The following is a 23919-nucleotide window of genomic DNA, read 5'->3' as shown; positions in this document are numbered from 1 at the left end:
AATGTTTGCTTTTATTTTGAGAGGTGATCTCCTCCCATATTGTCATCACTCCTTTTCCAGGCTGACCCACAAACTCGTGTTAATACGTCCACCCACATTTAGATCAGGAGTTTAACTAGGCCACACATGAGTCTGCTTTAATCGAAATTATTCCAATTTACATCTGGCTATGCGTTTATTTGGTCCTGCTGGAAAGTGAACCCCAGTCTCAAGTCTCTTGCCGCCTCTAACGGGTTTTCCAATTTGTCCCCAGCCATCTTCCTATCAGCTTCTATGTTTCTGCTAGAGAAAAGCATTCCCGCAGCATGATGCTACCACCCTGTTCGGCACAGCTATGGCGATTTTAGAGTGTTGGGCAGTCCTCTTCATATCGGCCAAAAAGGTGAGTGTTCGTCTCATCTTTCTTCTTCCAACACGTGGAAGAAGAAACACCTTCTGCCACATGTTGCTGTGTACGTGGATTGTAGCAATCTGTTATTCAAAGCTTGGGTTGGTGTTTTGTAACCTGACCCTGCCTTAGATTTCTCCACAGCTTCATCCCTGGCTGACCTGATGTCTTCATTTGACCTACATGATGCTTTTTACTCATTGATGTTCTGTAATAAACCTCTGAGGCCTTCACAGAACTGCTTGTGGAAGTAGGTGTGTGATGTCCATTTTGAGGTATCCAATTAAAGGGCTGAATACATATATACACCCACGAATGAGATTTTTAATCATAAAAAACATTAATAAAATCATGAATAATCTGTTTTAGTTCATGGTCATTTACTACTTTGTGTTTCTTTGAATCAGAAAATTTCGATAAAAGATGATAAAATCCAAACGTTAACTTTGCAAGCAAATCTGTAATCATTTTTTAAAGGACCAGGCTTTTTTTTCTGTTTTTAGGTTTTAAAATGATGAAAAATGTGAAACTTTTACAAAAAGAGGATGGATAAATTCAATGTGATGTTGATATTTGTTGAAAGTGTTGTAAAAAGATTAAAGTTCCCAAATTAATGTCGAGAAAATGACATGAAAAAAAAATTATCACAGGTACTTTTAGTATAATTTTGTTCTGGAAATTCTATGCAATTATTTAACAAAAAATAGAATGAACACCTGTTAAAATACACATTTTTAATTATATGCTTATGTACATTAGGTTTTTGGTTCTTTAGCATTTTCAATCAAAGTTCTTGAGGGTCATTGTGAAAGGTCCAAAGACCCACTTGTAGTTCCAGATCGGAAGGTTGCAGACCCTCGGTGTAGATTTACATTCCCTTAATATTCTGTGTACATTGCAGTTTAGTGTGCATGTTTCTGACCAGTAGGTCGATAGTTCAGTTCGGTTCATTAAAAGGTTAACAAAGTCGTCAAGTTCAGCCTCTAGACAACAAAATTGCTTATAAAAGCAATATAACTTAAAACCACTGATATATAATATCAATATAATATAAAACCACTGGTGTGCGCATGGAAAATAAACAGGGATGTACTGTTCTAATTGAATAAAAGGCTCGATTATCAGAAGGATTTCACTTAACAGTTGTTGCATGAACTACAAACAGGAAAATCGTTTGATAATAACAAAGAACAGTCAGCATTTAATATATCAAAGTAAACACAGTAAAGGAGCTGACCGGGAATTGTTAAAGCGCTGCCTTCTGTCTCATAATGAACCCCACTGAAACCTCTGCATTGTTTTCTTTAAATAAAAGTGTGGCATGTTATCGTTTCATTTTGGAAATCAGAGCTTAGGCGAGTAATAAATGTTGCTGGGTGTAAAGCCTGAGAACTTCTGAGCGTTTGGAACTACACAAACTACCAACCTGCCCCTGAATTCCCAGCCACTTTAGTTGCCATGTGACAACAAATATGACCTGCCTTTACCCTCTAAATCAATTTGCAGGTCCATGCTGGACTTGTTATGAGACTAAGTCTGCAGTCTGATTGGGGAACTTTGGACTCCGCCCTGTCTGGAAGAGTCTGCTGGCTGTGATAACAGAGAGCCGGGCAGGCAAAGGGAAAGTTACTCACATTCCCGTAGTGTTGAGTAATTACTGTGGAGGCCGAGTGTGAGCTGAGATACGGGATTCCTCCTCTGCATAACTAGGTGGACAGAAGATGGATGTCCTGGCTATTTTTCCCCCCTCCTAGCTCTGACTCCATCTTTTGCATACATGAATTTGTGCTCACGGTCACACAAATGCAGTCATTCTGTTTCTATCCACTTAGAACAGACTTTCATTGTCTGAGTGTCTGGTTTTTATCCAGGTGGCTTTGGGAGGCTGAATCAATAGCTTTAATCAATTAGGAATGCAGCAAGTGAGAAACTGCAAAAAAAAAAAAAAATTGAAAAATGAGCCAAATCTCAAATTCAAAGAACCGGGCTCCATTTATCACGCCTCGCTCATATTGATCCAAAAGAGGTGTGGAGAGAAGGATCTGATGGAATACATTCAATTTAAGAAAGGTGACTCCAGAAGCGTTGTGGCTGGATTTTCTCTGCTCTGACATTAATCGCATTGTTGTTGCGAAAGATGTCCTGTGTAGATATGTTTTGGGTTTGCAGTGGTAGAAGAGGAGAAAAACAGAAGGCAAGAGAGGTGAGCACTGCAGATTTTGCTCCAGTGTGCGCTCTTGTTATGCGGGAGGGTGCTGCAGTGCCACACTGACCTCCAATGGTCAGACACGGTAGTGACACTGAAGGGATAGCAGCAGGAGTGTGACACCTCTACTCTGTAATAGAACTAATTACTGAAAAATGTTCTCCTCCACAATAAATCAGGCCTTAAAGTTGAGCCAGTAAAGGGCTAGAACATTTTATGAGTCCCCTCCATCGCTCAGCAATCCCTCTAATTGACTTCCTTACAGAAGGGAACCTTTCCACATCTGACCTACAGCTTAAGCCACACATTAATACTCCCACTGGGGAAAGAGGCAGCTAAGTATTGGTTTTTTGGGGGCCTTTATCATTTAGGTGCTCATGCAGCGCCAACCCCTACACAAAGGTCAGGTCTGCTTTGCTATTTTTTTTCTTTAGATTTCTCTACCATTTAAACTCACCAGCTACTTTTTTGGGATACACCAAACTAGTACCCGATTGGATTCTGTTTGGCTTTTAGAGCTATCTTAATTCTTCATGGCATAGACATGAAAAAACCTTCCACTGAAGCATCAAACTCATTGTCCTGCTCACGAAACCAGACTGAGATGATGCAGACTGTATAACCTAACGCATTATTTTTGCAGGAAGTAGTCACCGGGAGATGGGTACAATACACCGGGAGGCTGTGAAGTTTGAATAACCTGATTTTTACTAAAGAACCAAGCATGTGCAAAGTGAAAGTCTGTGAAAGTTATGCCAATGCGCCGCATCAACAAGCCTGACCTATTTGTACAATGCTGGATACCGCATGCTGACCCTATCGTCTGACTCACTGGACCAGGCAAAAGTTTTCCTATTACATTTTGGAGACCAGCTGTAGCCTCAGTTTCCAATGTTTAGCTGACAAGAGTGGTAATATTCAATGTAATATTATTCTGCTAAAGCTCTTCTGGTTCAAGGTGTTTACCCACAGAAGGTATGCCACATGCCTTGGTTATAATGAGTGGTTGCGTAAGTTGCTGCTGTCTTTCTATGATAAAGAAACTATTCTCCTCTGAACCCTTACATCATCATAGAATGTTCATCCACACAAGTAGTGGCAAATGGATTTTTTCTTCTTTTTTGGGACCATCTCTGCAAAGACGTTTTTGCATTCAAAAATCCCAGTGGCTCATCGGTTTCTGAAATACTCAGACCAGCATGTCTGGCACCAACAACCACACCATGTTTGAATCGTATCAGATCCCCTGTTCTCCTGCTCGGTTTGAACTTCACCGCATGTGGGCTTAAATGCATTGAGATACTGCTATGTAACTGCTGATGTGGGGTCTGTGATTTTAAAAAAAAAAAAGCCTCCTGGTAAGGTAAGAAAAGTGGTCAGGGAGTGTATATTAGGAGTAAACATATTGAAGCACGAGCCTTCAGTATGTACGCATATTTAGAAAATCCACGTTGATTTTCTAAAACCCACGTGCGTGTTGGATTTTAGAAAGGACTCGAGTGAGCGAAAACTCAAAGCAGAAGTTTACTTAAAATCCATTTATCATATTAAATGTATTTAATTTATGACAACACCAGATTGTCCTTTTCCCTGCCACTATAGAAAAATAAATACCTAACTACTGGAAGAGCTTTAGAATTAATGTTTAGTGTACAGTAGGATGTGCGCGCAGCGACCAGCTCCTGTGTGAACATGTCAGTTTGGAGGCAGATAAAAGTGGATTCAAAGTCTCACAGCCAGTCAAACCTCTCAGTCTGGAGGTCACTGGGATGCCGAACTTGGCTGACTGTCTGGGTTTTTGGGAAAACAGGTGTGCACTTCAGATTTATGCACTGAATAATTAAAGACACGCAACTGGATTCTTTCTGCCTGTCTCCACTCCTACTCAGGTTTTGTGGATTTTTCTTTTTCTTCAGTTCAGATATAGTAAATTAAACGGATGTTAAGTTTTGCGTTGTTTAGCGTCGGGTTAAACGGAGGACGGGACTTGGCGAGGCTCATCTTGAATTGATGAATTGCATGTGGAAGACAACGTTGTGGCTAGTTTAGATTGTGAGATTTACAGTTCACATGAATCCTACTGCTTGTGTTTTCTGATGCTGGGCCAGGGCAAGAGTGAGCACAATGTAGCCTGTCCCGGCGTGCTGAGTAAGCACTCGCTCCAGCTGTAGCAGACAGGAGGAGGGAGTCTGTATCTACTCCCTGCCCTCTTTATATTACCTGGTTTCTTCTTTTGTTTTGCAGAGCTAAGCACCAGGTGGTATTTTTAAATATACACACACTGCATGAAGGTCGACGTGTAACTTAACATAGAATTAGCTAATGCTACGGTTGCGTCAATCATATGCATTTCTTGCTAGGATTGAAATGTAATCCATTGCTCTGTGTTGACAGTAGCTTATCCAGCATTTTAGACTTAATGGGGCCTCATCTTTAAATGCTTTAAAAGCCAAAGCAATAGTTTTAGAGTAAAAATTACTGTAAAAGGGAACAGGGCAGACTGAGTCATATTTTAACTTAAGAATTTCCCAAACAAGCCTTGGTTAAATTCTTTTCTAACTCTTAATAAGTAAACTTCTTTCCAGAAGCACTGGATGGTACAGAAAAGAAATGGAGATTATTCGGTCCTGCAATTCCCCTGCTGCAACGCTCGGACCACCAGTCACGATCTGGATCTTTTTATTGGACATGATGCTTCTACGACGTCTTCAAGCATCAATCAGGAGATTTTTAATCTTGAGTGAAAACGTCACTATTTCATTGTGTCATGGATGTCAAAAGGAGGATGGCTGAAGGAAGTCATTGCTCTACAGATGGACAGAAAGTGCCGGGTTGACAAGTTTAAATGCTGATATGGAAGGAGAGAAGCCTGAACATTTGGTCTTCACAGAATTTATTAACCTTTCAGGGCCATTTGGATCTTCGTTATGCAACCATCTGAACAGCAGTGATGAGACATGCCCATATATGGACACTCCAGAAACATCATAAGAATAATAATAATAATATGGTAATGTTTTATTACTATATATATTTTTTGCCACATAAATACTTAAGTACTTATTTTTGATTTAATGAAAAAAAAAAAGACTTAAAATTAAGTGGGACTCAAAATATATGTACTGTCTTGTTCTTTACTGTGAATTATGATGATTATGTCACATGATAAGGCCTTAAAATGCTAATGGATTATGCAGGTCCTGGATCCTTACTGAATTTTCCTCATCATTTAAGCTCTGAATCAGTCGTTTGTTACTGTGTATTCAGTTTTGTATTCCAAAGAAGCATGCTTACAATATTTTTTGCAGTCATGGATTTTTGTTGTTGTAATGAGATGCGCGTGTGCATTTTGCGGTTCATGGTGTTGGGTGCTGCGTGTCCCCAGCACAAACGCGTTATGTTTGTGGAGTGCATCTACAAAGGGGTGTGCCTCACTGCTGTTCACATGTTTAATATGAAGAAGATCCAAGAGGACATAAAAGTTAGCAAACGTTGTAAAGCTGAAGTGTGCAGGCGTCTCTCCTTCCATGTTAAAACAGCAACGTATGAAATAATCTAATAAACAGTTATTACAATCCTGCTTAATTACTGATTTCATGAATAGTGGTTAGTAAATAGTGAATACTGGATAAATGCTTATTTTGTTGATCCTCTAAAGATTAGATTTTAGGCATAGTAAGATTCTGCAGGTATGACAACCCAGAGTAAAAAAAATAAAAAATTTTATTTATGCTATTAAAGAAAAATCAAGCTAATTTTAACCATTGGTAATTGCAGTGGGGAAACTATAAATCATTATTATAAAAAAATGTTATGACTTTTCTGTTAGGATTCTGATGGACACCTTTGAATAAAGAGAAGACACGGGTAAGTTTGTTTGATAGTGTTCTTACTACGACCTATTTTATAAACTCGTAACTGATTTATCAGCCAGCTTTTTTTTCAGTAAAATATAAAAACAAAAATTAAATTCTATGCAAACCATACACTGTGAAATTGTTTCTTTTAGGTCAGTGTCTACTAAATGCACAATTTTATTTATAGATTTTACAGATGTACAGGTCAGATGTAAGGCATGTAGAATAAACACCTGCTTTATTTAAGTTTTTCAGTAAACATGCTTATTGTGCCCGACATTTGCTGATTCTGTAGATCTGCTCTTTGAAGAGTAATGCAGGGAATTTAACAAGGTGATATTACTTGTTTTAATTGTAATTTTTATTTGCTCTTGCTACAGAGCATCACCCTAACAACAGCAAGAAGCAACTTTAGTATCTGTACGCCGTGACTTTCCAACCAGCCAGCCTGGTTTCTTGCAAACAAGATAATTGACAGGAGTGAGTGGTAGTAAAAAAACGGTTTCTACATGTTTAACATTTGGAAATTTCATACTTGTCCTGACTTGAAGTTATAGATTCTTGTGGTACGTTTTAATAATACTCTGGAAATTTGAGAACAAACCATTTCTCTTCTTGGATTTTATTATCTCGGTGTTACAGAAATCCCAAAACATGATGCGGAAGCTAGCTTTTGATTCGCTAACGCGGTAAAAGGCCATTTCATTTCCTGTTTTTTTTTTTTTTTTTGGCATCTGAGCCAGCTCGGATCTACTCTGCCATAAGATCTGGATTTATTAAATTTATAATGGATTTTTCTACATTAAACAGAGATTCCTTACAGCAGTTTGTGGTACGTGAAGGCGTTTTTCTGAATGAACTCTGACAAAGGCAATTAAAGATGAACAACGTCACCTTGCTACAAGAATCATGTATTCAAACCTTTATTTTTTATGATTTTGTTTTATTATTGTATGAAGAAGGAAATAAAGCCTTAAAACTTGAATTTTGTTCCATAGTTACCCAGACTGAAATTCCATACTGTGGAGCGATTCCTCTGTAAAGAGGTGAAAATACATTTTGGTTACTACTGAATTTTCTTTGGCAGCTCATCAAAAGACATTAAGCCTGAATGAATGGTATGAAGGAAAATTGTTGTAATTTTCAAACTGTAACTTTTTAAATCCTTGGTATACTTCAATACCAGCAGCTAAGCAACAGCACTCCTCCAGCTTCCACACCATGAATGTTTTAGTTTTATGTTTTTAATAGCTAGAAATATTTCCAAACAGCCACATTTTTCTTATTTGTAAGAGAAAGAAAGGTGTAAGAGTCTATCAGCCATTTTGCCGGCAGTGTGCAACAAGATGAGGGAGTGTTACTCTATGCCACTGGGTACCAACCCCGATTCTCAAGAGCCGGCGGTGTCCTGCATGTTTCAGATTTATCTCAAGGTACAACAACCCTGAATCAAATGTTTGTTTCACTAATTCAGAATTAAAGCAGGGAAAACACCTACAAAATGATTTTTTTCCCCCCGTTGACTCTTAATAAAGGGACTTCAAAGTGTTACTGGAAAATGTTTGATCGGTTTTAAGACCTTGGTATACATTGATAGCAGCAACATGCTCAGGCACGTTGTTTCTTGGCAATGCATAATGCATTTCCTGGTTGGGTTTTAACTCTCAGTTACAAAACATAATCACAATAAATAGCCATGCTTTCTTGCACACCTATGTTTATTGTGACTGTGTGTTGTCACTTTTTTTTCTTTTACTGCATGTTGCCGCTCTTAGCTAGGTCTCTCGTAAAAGAGACATTTTGATCTCAATGTGACAAACCTGCTTAAAGGTTATTATTTTGGTGGTTAATGTGTTGTTTTTATCAAGTAAATCATTTGAGCTGACTTATTGCTGAAATGTGCTATGCATATAAACTTGATTTTTGTGTATCTTGAAGTGTAGCTGACTATTTCTTTCCCTGTTTTATTCTTTTAGTCACAATTTTTTAAGCAAATGAGTAGAAAAAAAGCCTATACAAGTTAAAATTAACAACTGAACCCGATCTTTATTTTTAAATAACTCCTAATATATGTGCAAATAAATGTAATTTTAGAAACTTAAGAATATTTACAACATATACCTAAATACATGAACCATGCTAGATATTATTTCTATTTAATAGAAGAGGTTTTAATTGTCTATTAAGTGTTGTGCATGAAATGACAATCAGCTTTAACTGGAAGATATGACAATAACAGGATTAACAAATCTGATGCACCTTCAACTTTTATTTAACATCACAACTCCTGTAGTAGACATTTGGTTTTAGAGGAACAGCAGACTATAGATTTCCGGGTATTATGCGTCAACAGAAAACCACTACAAGTATGAAATGAGGAGAGAAAAGAGGGTTAAAAACATGGCTACAGGAGGCCTGCATGCACAGGTGAGTGCTGTACAAGCTGTGCAGCTACCATTCAATCGACAGGTTAAGTCAGTTCTGTGCTGGTGGCGTTCTTTTCAGAGAGCCCTCTGAAACTGAGTTGCACACACAGTCTGGTGTATGTCACACAGAGGCGTTGGGTAGCATTGTGAACGACAAATCCATTCAAAAAGGCACAAAGCCATCATCAACAGTCACCCAGCGAAAGCTTAGGTAAACATACAGGCTGAGATAATCAGAAACTAAAATCTAAAAGTTCCACGGTTGCATCCAACAAAGTGTACTGTGGATGGATGGTATAGCAGCAACTTGAGATCATCAAATCGACTGAAGTCACACCATACAGAGTGTACGAGTCTGAAAAGCAGAGCAGTCTTATTTTTCCACTGGACCTGGGTCAGAAAACAGTGCTAAAGCATGTGTTTTAGACAGAAAGAGCAGGTTTATTTCAAACTAGAACAATATGCACCCGCACATCAGAATATCGCTCTGTTTATTTGCTTTTTTTCTCCACACTACTGCGTGATTTATCTGATGTCAATGAATTATTTGAAACAAATTACAGACCGTTCTCAAATTTAGGAAGTAAAACAGATTATTATTATTTTTTTTTAAATTCAAAGTAAAAATCATTATTTTCCTCAAATAAAAGCGCTTCGATTTTAAGTAGGTAATTTCTTCTGCTAAGACACAGTAATCTTCATAAAACAACATAAAAGCATTTGTTTTAAAACTTTGCAGCATCCGTTTAACAGTGGAGGAGACAGATTGGGCGAGCAGCTGCTGTTTTCAAGTATCTCATATTCTGCAGTCAATCCATTGTTGAACAACCAGGATTTCCCACTGTCTTCCATAGGAAGGTCAAAGCTAAAATTCCCAATATACAAGTGAAACATTTTGGCAGGCAATTGAATAAAACTTACCAAGCTTATATAAGCTAAAAAAGGTGGTGTGGTTTTACAACTGAAAAAAAAGAAGAAGAAAAAAAAAAGGAATAAGGAAATAAAATACAAACAAAAACTATCAATAAATCACCTGATAAGCCGTCTATATTAAGTACACCGGTATTTGTCAGGGATAAAATCTTTTGTCGTTGCTTATCAGACAACAACTGGTGTGAGTCAATATTCGTCATGTCCCGTGCTGTGGTAGTAGTTTGCTGACATGAGTACAGAGAAGAAGAGACAACTTTACAAAATGATCTTTTACCTACTGAGTGATGATTATGTCCCCTCAGTGTCTGTGACAGTGTCTACCACTGGCTGACTGGGAGCGTCCTCCTGGGGCTCACTCTGTTCATTGTTTAGGTCCTTAGGAGACGACATTTTCTCCTGCCGCAGCTCCGGTTCGCTTTGAAGCTGCAAAGAATGACAGGCGGGGCTCGGAGTGGACTCAGGCTCAGGGGAGGACTCTGGTGTGAGCTCGGCCATACTGACACTGTGCTGACCCGGTCCGTTAAGCCACTGGGGTTCAGGAGTGGGGGCTCTCTCTAGCGCCCCTTTCTCATCCTCCTGTGGATCCTCCTGCTTCTCTGCAGTGTGACGGCCATCTTGCTGGGGGTTGTTGGCGTGAGAGAAGCCCAGAGGTGAGTCATGGCGTGGCCCCTCGCCATGTGGGGAGGCGGTGGTCTCTGGGGTTGGTTTGGCAACGGGCTGAGGTGGTGATTTCATTTGTGGAGGAGTGTCTGGATGGGATGGCTCAGGCTGAGTGGGGGGTTCGGTTGATGTGCTCGGGGTCTGGCCGTCAGAAGAGCAGTGGGGTGATCCAGCAGAGGGGGGGGACTTCGCTTCAGGCGTTGCAGCAGGAACTTGGGCTTCCTCCTTCGTCTCAGAAACAGGTGGGGGGTTCAGTGATGGGGGTGGAGACCTAATCTGAAGCTGAGGGGGCGGCTGATTCAGGAGAGGAGGTTTGGCCTGACCATGAGACTGGAAAACTGATGGGACCTGGGGGTTTAACTTAAGAGGAGCAATGAGTTTCCCTTGATTAAGCGCCATGTTGGGATTAATGGGAGGAGTGGGAAGAAGCGGCGTAGGTAGTGGGAGGATAGGCGTCCAGCCTCCACGCTCTTTCTCCTTCTCATGGTCTCTGTCCCGGTCAGACTCCCTGGGGCGGTCTCGGCCTCGGTCCCTGTCCCGGTCTCTGTCGCGCTCCCGTTCCCGTTCTCTCTCGCGGTGGTGCCGGTTACCGTTCACGTCTCTCCTGAAGTCAAAATCTCGTTCATCCCGGTCTCTTTGCCTCTCCCATGGACGTCTTCGATCATCTAGATCTTTATGATGTTCGCTGTTAAAGGGAGATGTGGGTCCACCTCCTCTGTTCCAGGGCTGTGGCCCCCCAACAGGCCCAGCATTTACACCTGTTGGTCCCCCTGTAACGCCAGGTCGGTTATCAAAGCGGTTGGGGAAGTTTGGACCGGGTGGAGGCCGCTCATCCTGAAAACCTTTTGGACCACCTGGGGGCTGCGGTCCTCCTCGCATGCCGTCTCGCTCATCAAAGTCCCCTTTGCCTTGGTTCCAGCGGCTATCAGGAGTGAATCCTGCCAGAGCCTGCAGACGCCCCACTAAGCTGGACCTTGGTGGCTGAGTTCCAGGGGTCTGAAGCAACGGAGGTCTCCCTCCTCCTGGAACCCCGCTGCCACCTCCAAGAGGCTCCCTATGCTCTGGCGGAGGGGTCGGCAGGAGGCCTGTGCTGGGCTTTTCCATTGGAGGGAAGCGGTAGTCTTGATCTTTGCCCTCATCTGCTCCAGAAGACTCATCTTCTGTTTTAGAGACATTTTCGTTGGAGAGGTTGGGGGCTCTGTTGAATGGGTCCATCTGAGGGAAAGGCGCCCTGGGACGGGCATGAAGGGAATTGTCAAGGAGGTTGGCTGCTTGTTGAGGGGGTCCCTGCTGCATGAGGAGGGGGAAGCGGGCAGCTGCCCCAGGTTGAAGGAGGTTGGGTCGTACGTCTAGCGGCAACAAGCCGGGCATTCGTGGAGCACTCAGACCCGTCTGATGTAGTGGATGGGGTAGTGAAGCAGAGGGGTGCATTCCAAGGAGACCCATTCCACTGCGGACTGCATTCTGCATGCCTGCGAACAAAAACAAGTTATAGTCTTCAGAGTCAAATACTAAAATCTTCAGATGAACTGATCAGACTTTTCCTGCACTCTTATGGCTTACTCTAAGGTGTGACCTTAACATTTTCTTTTCCTCAACTATTACATCAACACGAGTGGCTTTTAATACAAAAGCAAGCATCAAGGTATGTGTTGTTGGATGACGCACTTCCCTGACTGAAAATGTTCTTATGCATTTAATTAAATCACATTTTTCAGAAATTAAGCTTTCAAAGGTAAGAAAAATAGGTGCATCTCTACTACAGAATAAAAAAATGACAAACATAAACGTTTCTACAACAACAACAAAACTACCTCACCTTGTAGTGTGAGCTCTGCAGCAGCATCCATGCCCTCTGCAGTCGGTGGAATTTTATCGTTGTTGGCCTGCTGAGTTTGGACTCCCACAGGGTTAAAAACACCGGCTCCTGGGATGGCCGATGGCAAGAAGCTGCCAGGAATGGTGCTAGTTGGAGGCATCACAGCATCTTGGTTGGAGGCCACTGACGGTTGCACTAGAGCTACAAAAAGGTAGAAAAAGGAATAAAAGAAAAAACATAATTTCAAAATGTCAAAAAAAAAAAAAAACACAAAAAAACCCCCACTATAAATTATTATGAATGGATAAGAAACAATGTAAGGAAAACAACTTACATGTGGTAACAGAGGCCATTCCTGCTGTATGTGGTGCCTGCATAAACCCTAGAACAAGGAAGAGAAAAAATTCAGTGTAAGCTCGTAGATTTTTGGGAGTCAGATTTTAATTATAAATTTGAGCTGATTACCTGGTGGAGGCTGGGAGGCATTGAAGCCTGGTCTTAAAAATGGCGGCGGCGGTCCGTAGCCTGGTGGAGGTATGCCCATTGTGACAGGAAACGTAGGAGGCACCAAACCCATGGCACCAGGAACTGCTTGGGCCACTGGCAGCTAAATTTAAGTTTAGATGAAAATCATTAAATTACTGAAGAGCTAGATTTAAAAAACAAACAAACAAACAAACAAACAAACAAAAAAAACAACAGGATAAGTTTGAACATCCATACTTGAAATTTTCTCACATTACAACTACAAACTTTAATGTATTTTATCAGGTTTGTATATTAAGTGTTTTTGTATAGTGTTAGTTTTCCCCCTATTTCCTGTTTTGTAAGGACAAAAAGTGACATCTTTGTTTTTTTCCTAACTAGAGAACCATTTTGCATATTTGCTGTGTTCTGTGTAGCAAACTTTAAATAGGACATCCTATGCCACTTAATAAGCAAAGGTTTTCTTCTTGTATTTCTTCCATAAGGGTGAGATTTACGGAGCAGCATAAGAGATTATTTTTTCATCATTAGCCTCTTGGTAACTTCTATGAGGAATCCTCTACTCTGTCCAGCTCAGTAAGTTTAGGTGGAAGGCCAAATTGCCAAAGGTTTATTGTTTATTGTTCAAACAGGTCCAGGTCCAAGTTCAGATAATTGTCATCTGGAAGCTATGATACACTTCAAAAACTTAAGATGTTGTTTTGTTTTAAACTACTCCATAACCTTATTTCTGATTTGTCTGCTGTGTTCCTTGATCTTCATGATGATGTTTATTGACTAATTTTCTCCAACAGACCTCCGAGGTCTTCAGAGAGCACTTTTCCACCTAGTTTGATTTACTACTCTAGTTTCCTATCAGGAGAAGTCTGAACTGGTTTATTTGTTTTTTTTTTGTTTATTTATTCAGATGAAATGAGGCTGAATGCATTACACACTTTTCAGATTTCTAATTGTAAGGCAAGAAGGATTTCGGTCTATCAGATGAAATCTCATTGAAATACATTAAAGTTTGTTTTTGCAAATATTTGAAGAGGTGAAATGAGAAAAACATGAAGGATTCTGGATGCTTCTGTAAGGCATTGCAAATCTTTATCATTCAGTTTCCACTCCTGCACAATTGTGCTATATTGGCCTTGCAGTCAAAGCTCCTCTCACCTGCACAGGCATCATCGTGACCTGCTGGTTGTAGGTTTCGGTTTGGGTATTAGATGCCACTGTGGCCTCAGTGCTAACAGCCTGGCTTGCAATTTCCTTGGCTGGTTCAGAAGTCTTGGTTGTTTCCCACTCTGCAGTCACAGACAAAAACAAAGTAATTAAAGATTAAAATTTAAGTATTCGATGTGTTTTGGAAGACATTCTATACGTAATGAAAAACACTTTTTAAAGAAACTAGGGACGATTATTGCAGTAGTTTTACAGGTGGACCAGGGTATAAAACAAACTTCCTAGTTTAATAAAATTCCAGATGTTTCCTGTCAGGGTGGTTGTAACTTTCTACCACTCCCACTTGATAAGAACTGCAAGTGAATCAATAAATCAGGTTTCTGGATCAATTAAACAATATGTTTTTACCATCGTTGACAGTTTCTTGATCAATAATCCCCCCTTCAGCAAAGCCATCCAGGTCATCCAATTTGACCTTCTCCCATGGTATGTAGGTGACACCCAGGTCTGCATCCCAAAACTGCTTGTACTCTTGCTTTACACCTTTGTTCAGAGCCCAAGCAATCTGAAAGACAAGGACGCAGAAAGGTCAAAACAACCTTTAGCAAACAATTTTCTTCCAGCATGAAAGGATGCACCTATATGAAAACATGCTGTCACCACTAGAGGTCAACGGTGAGATTAAATTAGATGAAAATATTAAAAGGATTGAGTTTACAACAAATCAAATTACTAAGGAAAAGGGAACCTTGATGATCTTGGAGCCGATTTTAAAGGAGCCAGTGCTGAGCTTCTGAAGGGCGCGGTACGCATCCTGTCTGTGAACCATACAGATGTAGGCGCAGCCTCTGGGAGGGATCATCTGCAGACACACATTATGTTACATGCATCGCTTTACGCTTGTAAAAGATCCTCGTGGTTTACACTTAAGCCCTACATAAATTACAAAAAAAATCATTTAGGAAAGCTAACTTAATTATTTAATGAAAGAATAAGACTGTGAATTTGTAGTACTGCCAAATTGTAAAGTAATCTCTAAATTCTTCAGACAGAAGAATTTGTCTACAACAAACCTAACGAAAGAATATGCATTTCTCAAGAAAGCAAAATAAAAAAAAATAATTTAAGGCTTTCATATTAAATTCAAGACTTAGAACTTATGTACAGAAACCCTGTGAATAAGACAAGTAAAAATCTGAACAAATAAATACACCACAGAATACTGACCATCTTGTGTGACTGGTGGGAAAAATAATAAATGTGTTCAAGCAAAAAAAACGACTGTTAGACCATTAAAAGTAGTTTCACTGGCCAGATTTCAGACATGAAAGAACCAACTGACAATTAAATTAGAGGAGCAACCAGGGCATCTACTTACGTTGATGGACTCAATCTGGCCAAACTCTTCGAACAGATTGGTGAGGTCTTGCTGAGTGGCCTTTTTATCCACCTGGCCCACCCACAGTGTAGTGCTGCACACTAGGCACAAACAAAGTGAAAAACAACAACATAAGGTAAGAAATACAATTGTAGAGTTCACCACCAACCCAAAGTCGCTTATATTTACCACTAAGAGTCTTGGATCGTATGGGTGGTAATCCTTTCTTCTGCCGTTCCTTCTCTCGTTCCCGCGCTCGTCTTTCACTGGAGTAAGAACGTGACGACTTCCTCTTGCGATCTCTGGAGCGGGAGCGCGATCGCTTGCGATGTTTACGTTTCCGTGAACCGGAGCGGGACCTGGATCTTCTACGTTTAGGAGATCTGGGGCAAGGCGAAACAAAAATACTTGAAAATGATCTTGGAGCGGAACGTAGACTACTCATCAACTATTGGAAACACCTACCATATAAAATTTGATTAATGCTTGACAAAATATTATTTTATTTCCATTTTTAAATTCTAAAAAAAAAGAAAAAAAGAAAAAAAAAAGAAACATCTACAAAAAGAGAATGAAACCTTTTCTTGAAAGAAACTGTCCATATTTATGAAATGCAAGACTATGAAAAAAAAAAAAAAAAAAAAAAAAAAAAAAAACAGGACGCAGCTTAAAACCAACAAATCATTATGTGTACCATTAGTGTCACTATGCAGGAAAGTTGACTGAAATTTCATGTAGGGCTTCTACAGTAACTTTATTTCAAAGTTCCAGACTTAATTTTATATATTTTATGCCAGTTTTTCATGAAATCACTCATATTTCAATACAAGACATTTGTCTTGTCAAATGTTTCGTCTCGCCAAAGGGACCACGTGCGACTCAGGAGCCACAGGTTGCAGACCCCTGCTTTAGCCTTTAAACAAGAAGAAAACGCACAAGTACAGCTGGCAGAATAAAAAACTGGCTTACCTAGAGCGTGACCTTGAACGTGTCCGAGAACGTGTGCTTAAGGTCTTATTCTCCTCTGGTTCAAAGATCTCCTCCTCCATTCCCTCGGGGCCCTCATCCAGATCCATGTCCTTGTGAAGTGAGCAAGTTTTTACGATTAAAGTAGCAAGCATAATTAGCCATAACCCAACAGTTCAGGTTCATATGAAACCAAATACCTGCTGTTGGTTGTCTATGGAGTCGTCCATTTTATTCTCTGGCTCAGGAAGCTGAGGCTGAGCGCTGCTCTGAGCAGTTGCCACCGAGTTTTCCTGCCCAAAGATGGAATCCTGCCCTTCCATGTTCATGGCCTGGAGGAAGCAACAGCATTAGTTTCACACAACTTTTTAAGAAAATCGTGAACAGAAATGAACCATTTGTCTGCACACAAGTGCATCTCATATTAGAACGATATTGAAACATTTATTTCAGTAAACCTTAGTTTATAAACATTGATGTGAAAAAAGTATTTTTATCTTTTCAATTTTTTTTTCTTCTTTTCCGTCACGAATGCTTCAAGTCAAACTAATTTCAGTATTAGACAAAGACAAATAAGTAAAATAAGTAAACTTTTAAATTATGTTTTAATTTACTTAAATGAACTTATGTGAAGGAATAACTTCTTGATGTTAGTGGTGTCTGATTTACCTTTTGCTGGTGCTCTAGCAGCTGCTTCTGAAACTGCTCCAGGTTTTGTTGTTGGAGTTGCTCAGCCAGTTGATGAAAGAGTGAGCTGTTAATAGGCTCAGACACCATGGGCCTGGAAATGATCAGCAGCTTCATTTAATACATAGACCTAACATGCAACTGAATGTAAATCAAAAGAGTAAAGCACTCTGAACTTACAGCTGAGAAGATGAGGAGTCCTTTTTAGATTCCTCACTGCGTTCTGAATCGTTTCCAAAGTCAAAAGGACCCAACAGTTTCTGTAACAAAATCCAGTAACCGCATTAGCAACACTTGGCAAACTCAAAAGAAGACAGCAAATAGTTGCTGACTGCAGCTTTACCTTATTAAAAGAGGAGACCCTTTGCTCCAGGGGGTTGAGGCTGTTGGCTGTAGCGGCAGCAGTGAGCTGAGCTGTCAGAGCTTGTAATTGGACCACCAGGCCAGCATCCAAGGCCTGCAGCAGGGAAGGCTGGGGCTTCTGCTGCTGCATCTGCAGACTCTGGACCAGTTGCTGAAGCTGTGGCACAATGCACAAAACATGACACATTGCATTAACTGCAACTTGTAAAATGCAAATACATTTGAGCATAATGCCGTTACATGTCACTTTCTTACTTTACATGCCCTGTCTTACTTTAAGAAAGATATATTTTTTCATCACTAAAGGGAGAGAGGAAAGAATGAAATACAATCAACTTCTATATTTTTCTGACCTTTCTGTGCAATTTTAAAAGCATAAATACCAAAGTTATTTATGAATTCATGGTTGATATTCCTACAAACTGAACGGATGGATTTTGGTGGCCAAACACAAACAAATGAATGGAAAACTTTTAGACAATAGAGTAAGAAATCAAATCTGGAAACATAAATATTTCCAGATTTGAAAGCAATAATTTGTTTTCCCACATCTATCCAGAGCAGAGACACACTTGAGTCAAAAGGCAGACTTTTGACTCAAGTCTGCCTTGAGTCAGACTTGAGTCTGACTCACGGTTTTGTGCAACCGTAAATTGCTTTTTGTGCAATTTACGGTTGAAACAGGTAGTCTATATCCACTCACCTGTTGTCCCTGGGGACTCTGCAGGATTTGTGCAACAGCAGCAACAGTATCTGTGTTTGTGATCTGGGAGGCCCAGTCTGGCAGACCTTGGACTATATTTGCTGGAGTGGCGGGCGTAGCTGGGGTGCCTGAATAGACAGAGACGGGTAAACACTGGTGTCAGAAGTTATCTGATGTGTGTTTTTACTCTACCTGCATGTTTTTACTTACCAGGTGTAGTGTTATTGATCGGCGCAGCGCTGCTGGGCAGGACAGGCGTCGTACTGGGAGGGGGAATCCCTGCAGCCATGTCCAACAGAGGCTGGATGATGTCGCTCTTGAAGACGGCATTCTTCTGCCACAGATTCAGGACTCGCACTATCTTACTCTGGGAAAAAAAAGGCGACATAACAGTACAGTGAGCAAAGCTTCACCTCAAACAAAGTAGGATTATACTTCCATTTTAAAATTAAAATAGACCAACTCAATTGGAATTAAATAAACAGCAGAAACCTGTAACATTAAGTTCAATCACATCACTACAATCTAGAGAAATGGAAGGGCAACAAAGCTAAACAACTGAAAAGCTATTAAAAACCTTCTGACCTTGTCATCTGAAGGGCAGCGATAAAGGTGTTGGAACGTTGTGATGATGTTCTTGCTGAACCGCGGAGCAAAAACATCCTTCTCTGTCCCAAACTGGTGGCGGGACTGTCTGACTATGGAGTCGATGACATACAGCCCAGGGACTTTGTATTCCGGCTTGCACTGTGAGGAAAACACAAACTCACTATTAAAATAGAGATTTCTCTCAATTCTCTGTCAGGAACACAAAGTGAGACCAATTTAAAAACACTAATTACAAATAAGAAGAAAACATAAATATTCTACACTTTCTGCAGATGGTTAAGATTAAAAAGAAAATTTGGTTGCTGTTTCAAAATCCTAATAGAATGAAACTGCTGTTTATTAAAAAAACAACAACAAAAAAACATGATTTTTAATTATTTCATCCAAAGTTACTTCATAAATTAGCCGAAATACAAAAAAAAAAAAAAAAATCTTTACAACGATATCTACATTTGCAAACATAACAGACAGACCCTAATTAATAATTTAACTTACCTTCTGAATGAACTTCTCTACACTCTGGACAACATGCTTGTAGAACTGAAAGAAAAAAGAAAATATTTTCAATGAATTTAATAGCAACCTAAGGCCGGAGGGGGATGCAGAAGCCCAGCCTGGTGAAAATCTGAGAAATGAACAAAAAAATAAACTGTATTTTATTTAGGGAAAAAATGTGTAGAAAATTAACTAATCAATGAAGTCATCGCAACTGATTACTTATTTGGAGAGTTTTCTATTACCTAGCATGCATGAGAGTGTCAAGAGGAAACCGAGAAACATATGCAAACTCCAAACAGCAAAATGCCCAAAAAGTTGAACTGGAAACTTCTGGGATTAAGTCACAGTGTTTGACATGATCAGTCATGTCAAACAGGGTTGCTTGATGCAAGGAAAATAATGCACTGGCATCAGTTGAGGAAAATCCACAGATTTCTCACTCTCTCAAAGAGCTACCAGCACTCTCTGAACTGGAGTATATTGGTCATTGAGTCAAACGTGGGAACTTGTTGCAGCGAGACGCCACCAAACAGGCAGAGTTTATTATTGCCAGCCAATAAATCTACTATTCATAAACTATTGCACACACGGATATTGGAATGGCAAAATATTTTAAAGAGAAGGTACAGCTCCACTGTGTAAGAATATCATTTATAAAAAGCAAAACAGACCAAAAAGCTAAACCCAATTCTTCGTGGGTTGCGAAATAAGCTTGTGTCTTTTTTGGGACACATCCAGCTATGGTTGGATAAAAGAAAAGAAAACAGTTTGTACCACCATGTCATGAACATCGGTTCCATTCTGCTCTGTTAGATAATCTGATAAGCACATAAAAGCAAAAAATTTAAGCTGCAGTTTGCAAAGCAACATAAAAACGTCACAATCCAAGACCATTTTAGATCATGATTAACATTCAAAGACATGAGTTACAAAAGCATATGAAACATTCCAAGCATTGAGCATCTCACAGAGAAAGGTTCAATCTATCATCTGAAAATGAAAAACAAAATATCAATAAATGCCCGTTCACCTAAACTCAAGGGTCAGATATAGAGAGCATTAATCAGAGATGGCATAATATACATAAAAAAAGAAAAGGCAGCTGACAAGAGACTAAACTTTAGAGCTTAGATGGGAGAATGTTTTGACAGGACATCCATTAGTTGTGCAGTTAAAAAATCTGGCCCTTACAGAAGAGCTGCAAGGAGAAATCCGGTGTAGAAAGAAAACCATAAAAAAATCCAGCTTAGAGTTTATTGCAAACCAGGCTACTTACAACCCCTGGCAAAAAGTATGGAATCACCAGTCTTGGATGAGCACTCATTCAGACATTTCATGCTGTAAAACAAACTCGGATCAAAAACATGATACAATATTAAGGTCGTTCCAAAGTGCAACTTGTTGGCTTTCAGGAACACTCAAAGAAATGAAGAGAAAANAAAAAAAAAAATCTTTACAACGATATCTACATTTGCAAACATAACAGACAGACCCTAATTAATAATTTAACTTACCTTCTGAATGAACTTCTCTACACTCTGGACAACATGCTTGTAGAACTGAAAGAAAAAAGAAAATATTTTCAATGAATTTAATAGCAACCTAAGGCCGGAGGGGGATGCAGAAGCCCAGCCTGGTGAAAATCTGAGAAATGAACAAAAAAATAAACTGTATTTTATTTAGGAAAAAATGTGTAGAAAATTAACTAATCAATGAAGTCATCGCAACTGATTACTTATTTGGAGAGTTTTCTATTACCTAGCATGCATGAGAGTATCAAGAGGAAACCTAGAAACATATGCAAACTCCAAACAGCAAAATGCCCAAAAGTTGAACTGGAAACTTCTGGGATTAAGTCACAGTGTTTGACATGATCAGTCATGTCAAACAGGGTTGCTTGATGCAAGGAAAATAATGCACTGGCATCATCATTGCTGATTATTCTCCATAATACATCAGTTGAGGAAAATCCACAGATTTCTCACTCTCTCAAAGAGCTACCAGCACTCTCTGAACTGGAGTATATTGGTCATTGAGTCAAACGTGGGAACTTGTTGCAGCGAGACGCCACCAAACAGGCAGAGTTTATTATTGCCAGCCAATAAATCTACTATTCATAAACTATTGCACACACGGATATTGGAATGGCAAAATATTTTAAAGAGAAGGTACAGCTCCACTGTGTAAGAATATCATTTATAAAAAGCAAAACAGACCAAAAAACTAAACCCAATTCTTCGTGGGTTGCGAAATAAGCTTGTGTCTTTTTTGGGACACATCCAGCTATGGTTGGATAAAAGAAAAGAAAACAGTTTGTACCACCATGTCATGAACATCGGTTCCGTTCTGCTCTGTTAGATAATCTGATAAGCACATAAAAGCAAAAAGTTTAAGCTGCAGTTTGCAAAGCAACATAAAAACGTCACAATCCAAGACCATTTTAGATCATGATTAACATTCAAAGACATGAGTTACAAAAGCATATGAAACATTCCAAGCATTGAGCATCTCACAGAGAAAGGTTCAATCTATCATCTGAAAATAAAAAACAAAATATCAATAAATGCCCGTTCACCTAAACTAAAGGGTCACATATAGAGAGCATTAATCAGAGATGGCATAATATACAGAAAAAGAAAAGGCAGCTGACAAGAGACTAAACTTTAGAGGAGCTGCAGAGATGCAAAGAGCCACAGCTTAGATGGGAGAATGTTTTGACAGGACATCCATTAGTTGTGCAGTTAAAAAATCTGGCCCTTACAGAAGAGCTGCAAGGAGAAATCCGGTGTAAAAAGAAAACCATAAAAAAAAAATCCAGCTTAGAGTTTGTTGCAAACCAGGCTACTTATTTAAAAGGGGGTCAAGAATCTTTTATCCACAGGTCTGTACAGATTTTCACATCAACCATGAATTGTTTATTTTTAGTTTTAAAGACTGTCATGTTCACTGCAGCAACTAACACAAAGATTGAAAAATGATTCAACTTAAGTCAATTAAATCTGATGAGTTCACATCAGAACACATCCGTGTATTTACACGTTGAATATGTAAGTAATACATCTGGATGTACAGTCAGTTAAAGCAGGTTTCTTCCAAATCTCAATTCCTACAGAAACACAATCACTAACAGGAAGCTTAGAAGCTTTGTTTAGCCATTACAGTAACTGTTACAGTAATATGGAGTTACCATGAATGGTGTATCACATTATAGGTGCCAGTGATATCTACCACTTTCAATTTCTCCATTTTAGACTTAGTAACGTCACTGAGGTGTATATCCAAAACTTTTATTCCGGGTATCAAGTTAGTACTGGTGATTAATGCCAGCTGTCAGAGCTTCCAATAGTAAATCCTGGTATCAGCCAGTAGATGGAGCCATAGTGAAACTGAAGAACTGAAGTAAATTGGATGATTAAAATGTTCAGTAAACTCAGTTTCCAAAATGTAAAACAATTTTACCTAAATTTTCATGTTAAATGATTTTAAAATGACAACTGGTAAAATGACTAAATCTTTTTTAGTTTTCTGTGGACTCCTTCTGTTCAGAGAAGGAGTTGAATAATAAAATTACTAAACCAATTGGTAAAAGTAAGGCTTTGTATAAGGGTTACACCCTTATCTTCTACATTAAACACACAAAAATAGAATTAAATATTCTTCCCAGGGTGTCAAATATCAATGAAAAACTGGCATTCGATGCTTATTTTAATGGCATATCTCACTATTTTTCATTTTTATTAAAGAAAATGATCAAATGCCTGCATAACTATCAATTTGTGATGGTTTTAAAAACAGGTTGAGGAGCAGATTCAAAAGGATTGCAGTTCTTCACCCTTAATTAGACTACAAGCGCATTCACACAAGCTCAGTTTAGTTTGCTTTAATCAAACTCTAATTTGTTTGTCTAAAAAGTCCAGTTTGTTTGGGGAGGTGTGAATGCACATTTGAACTCTGGTGTGGTTCGATGCATGTGTGAATGTCAAGCAGACTAGAGATCGCTCCAACAGCAGCGGACTGCAACGCAGTGCATTCTGGTTAAATACAACCAAAACAAATATGCGAGTCTGGCACTTGAGTGAAAAGTGACTTCTACTGACGACAAAAGCAAAATCTTACAACCATTAAAATCGGACATCATTCTATTTTACTTTAAATTTTGTCATAAAAAAAAACAAAAAAAAACAACTAACTATTTTGTTACTAAGAAACATAATTATTCATTTTTATTAAAACTACTTTAATGCCATTCCTTTCTTTACTAGCCATAAAACAGAACTGTTGTGAGCATGTAAATATAAAATTTGAAAGCCTGTCATGGATCAATCCTAATAAATCGGCTCACATTTCTGCCTTATTGTTAACACATCATCTTCCTGTCTGGATCAGCATTTCATAAATAATCACAAGAGTTTTGTCACCAAATTGAACTTTGATTTTCAACACTCAACAAAATGGAGCAGCCAAGTAATATTAGAAAGTGGCCAAATACTAAAAAATCAATCTACAGGGTTTTGCCACATTTCAGAAAATTTAGGACCAACACCTATCTAGGATGATTATGATTTAAATTTAAGATCTCTATAAATTGCAAAGAATTATTCAATAAATGAATTATTTTCTTTACTTTATAAGTGAGACGTCAGGCACAACTTTAACTTGTTTTTCAGCTCAGGCCTGTGACTCCACTGCTTTTCCACATAGGTTACCTAACTTCAAAGCATTATTTGACACTTTAATATGTCCTCTATAACAACCTGCAACAAGGTTTTTTTTCTT

At 39.1% G+C, this 23919-nt stretch overlaps 1 protein-coding gene across 3 annotated transcripts in view; it reads right to left on the bottom strand.

The window, feature by feature from the left end:
• Nucleotides 1-23919, bottom strand: part of scaf8 (SR-related CTD-associated factor 8) — a 78165-nt gene that overhangs the window by 41095 nt on the left and 13151 nt on the right. The window contains exons 3-20 of one of the 3 annotated variants that reach the window (XM_007549118.2): nucleotides 20658-20702; nucleotides 18622-18783; nucleotides 18247-18403; nucleotides 18037-18164; nucleotides 17314-17490; nucleotides 17151-17230; nucleotides 16953-17064; nucleotides 16484-16615; nucleotides 16287-16396; nucleotides 15507-15700; nucleotides 15318-15418; nucleotides 14688-14801; nucleotides 14348-14504; nucleotides 13931-14061; nucleotides 12755-12896; nucleotides 12624-12671; nucleotides 12290-12490; nucleotides 10085-11942 (exon numbers count right to left, since the gene is read on the bottom strand). In XM_007549118.2, coding sequence (XP_007549180.1) covers nucleotides 10099-11942; nucleotides 12290-12490; nucleotides 12624-12671; nucleotides 12755-12896; nucleotides 13931-14061; nucleotides 14348-14504; nucleotides 14688-14801; nucleotides 15318-15418; nucleotides 15507-15700; nucleotides 16287-16396; nucleotides 16484-16615; nucleotides 16953-17064; nucleotides 17151-17230; nucleotides 17314-17490; nucleotides 18037-18164; nucleotides 18247-18403; nucleotides 18622-18783; nucleotides 20658-20702 — 4035 coding nt within the window. In that variant the 3' untranslated portion in view covers nucleotides 10085-10098. Of the gene's footprint in view, nucleotides 1-8700; nucleotides 11943-12289; nucleotides 12491-12623; nucleotides 12672-12754; nucleotides 12897-13930; nucleotides 14062-14347; nucleotides 14505-14687; nucleotides 14802-15317; nucleotides 15419-15506; nucleotides 15701-16286; nucleotides 16397-16483; nucleotides 16616-16952; nucleotides 17065-17150; nucleotides 17231-17313; nucleotides 17491-18036; nucleotides 18165-18246; nucleotides 18404-18621; nucleotides 18784-19140; nucleotides 19186-20657; nucleotides 20703-23919 lie in introns of those variants that run through there. The other 2 variants (XM_007549117.2, XM_007549120.2) reach the window with 2 other exon arrangements.

Source organism: Poecilia formosa, unplaced genomic scaffold (assembly GCF_000485575.1).
Source record: "Poecilia formosa unplaced genomic scaffold, Poecilia_formosa-5.1.2 Scaffold30, whole genome shotgun sequence".
Classification (NCBI taxonomy): Eukaryota; Metazoa; Chordata; class Actinopteri; order Cyprinodontiformes; family Poeciliidae; genus Poecilia; species Poecilia formosa.
The sequence above is the reverse complement of the archived record's forward strand: the minus strand, read 5'-3'. Positions and strand labels throughout refer to the sequence as shown.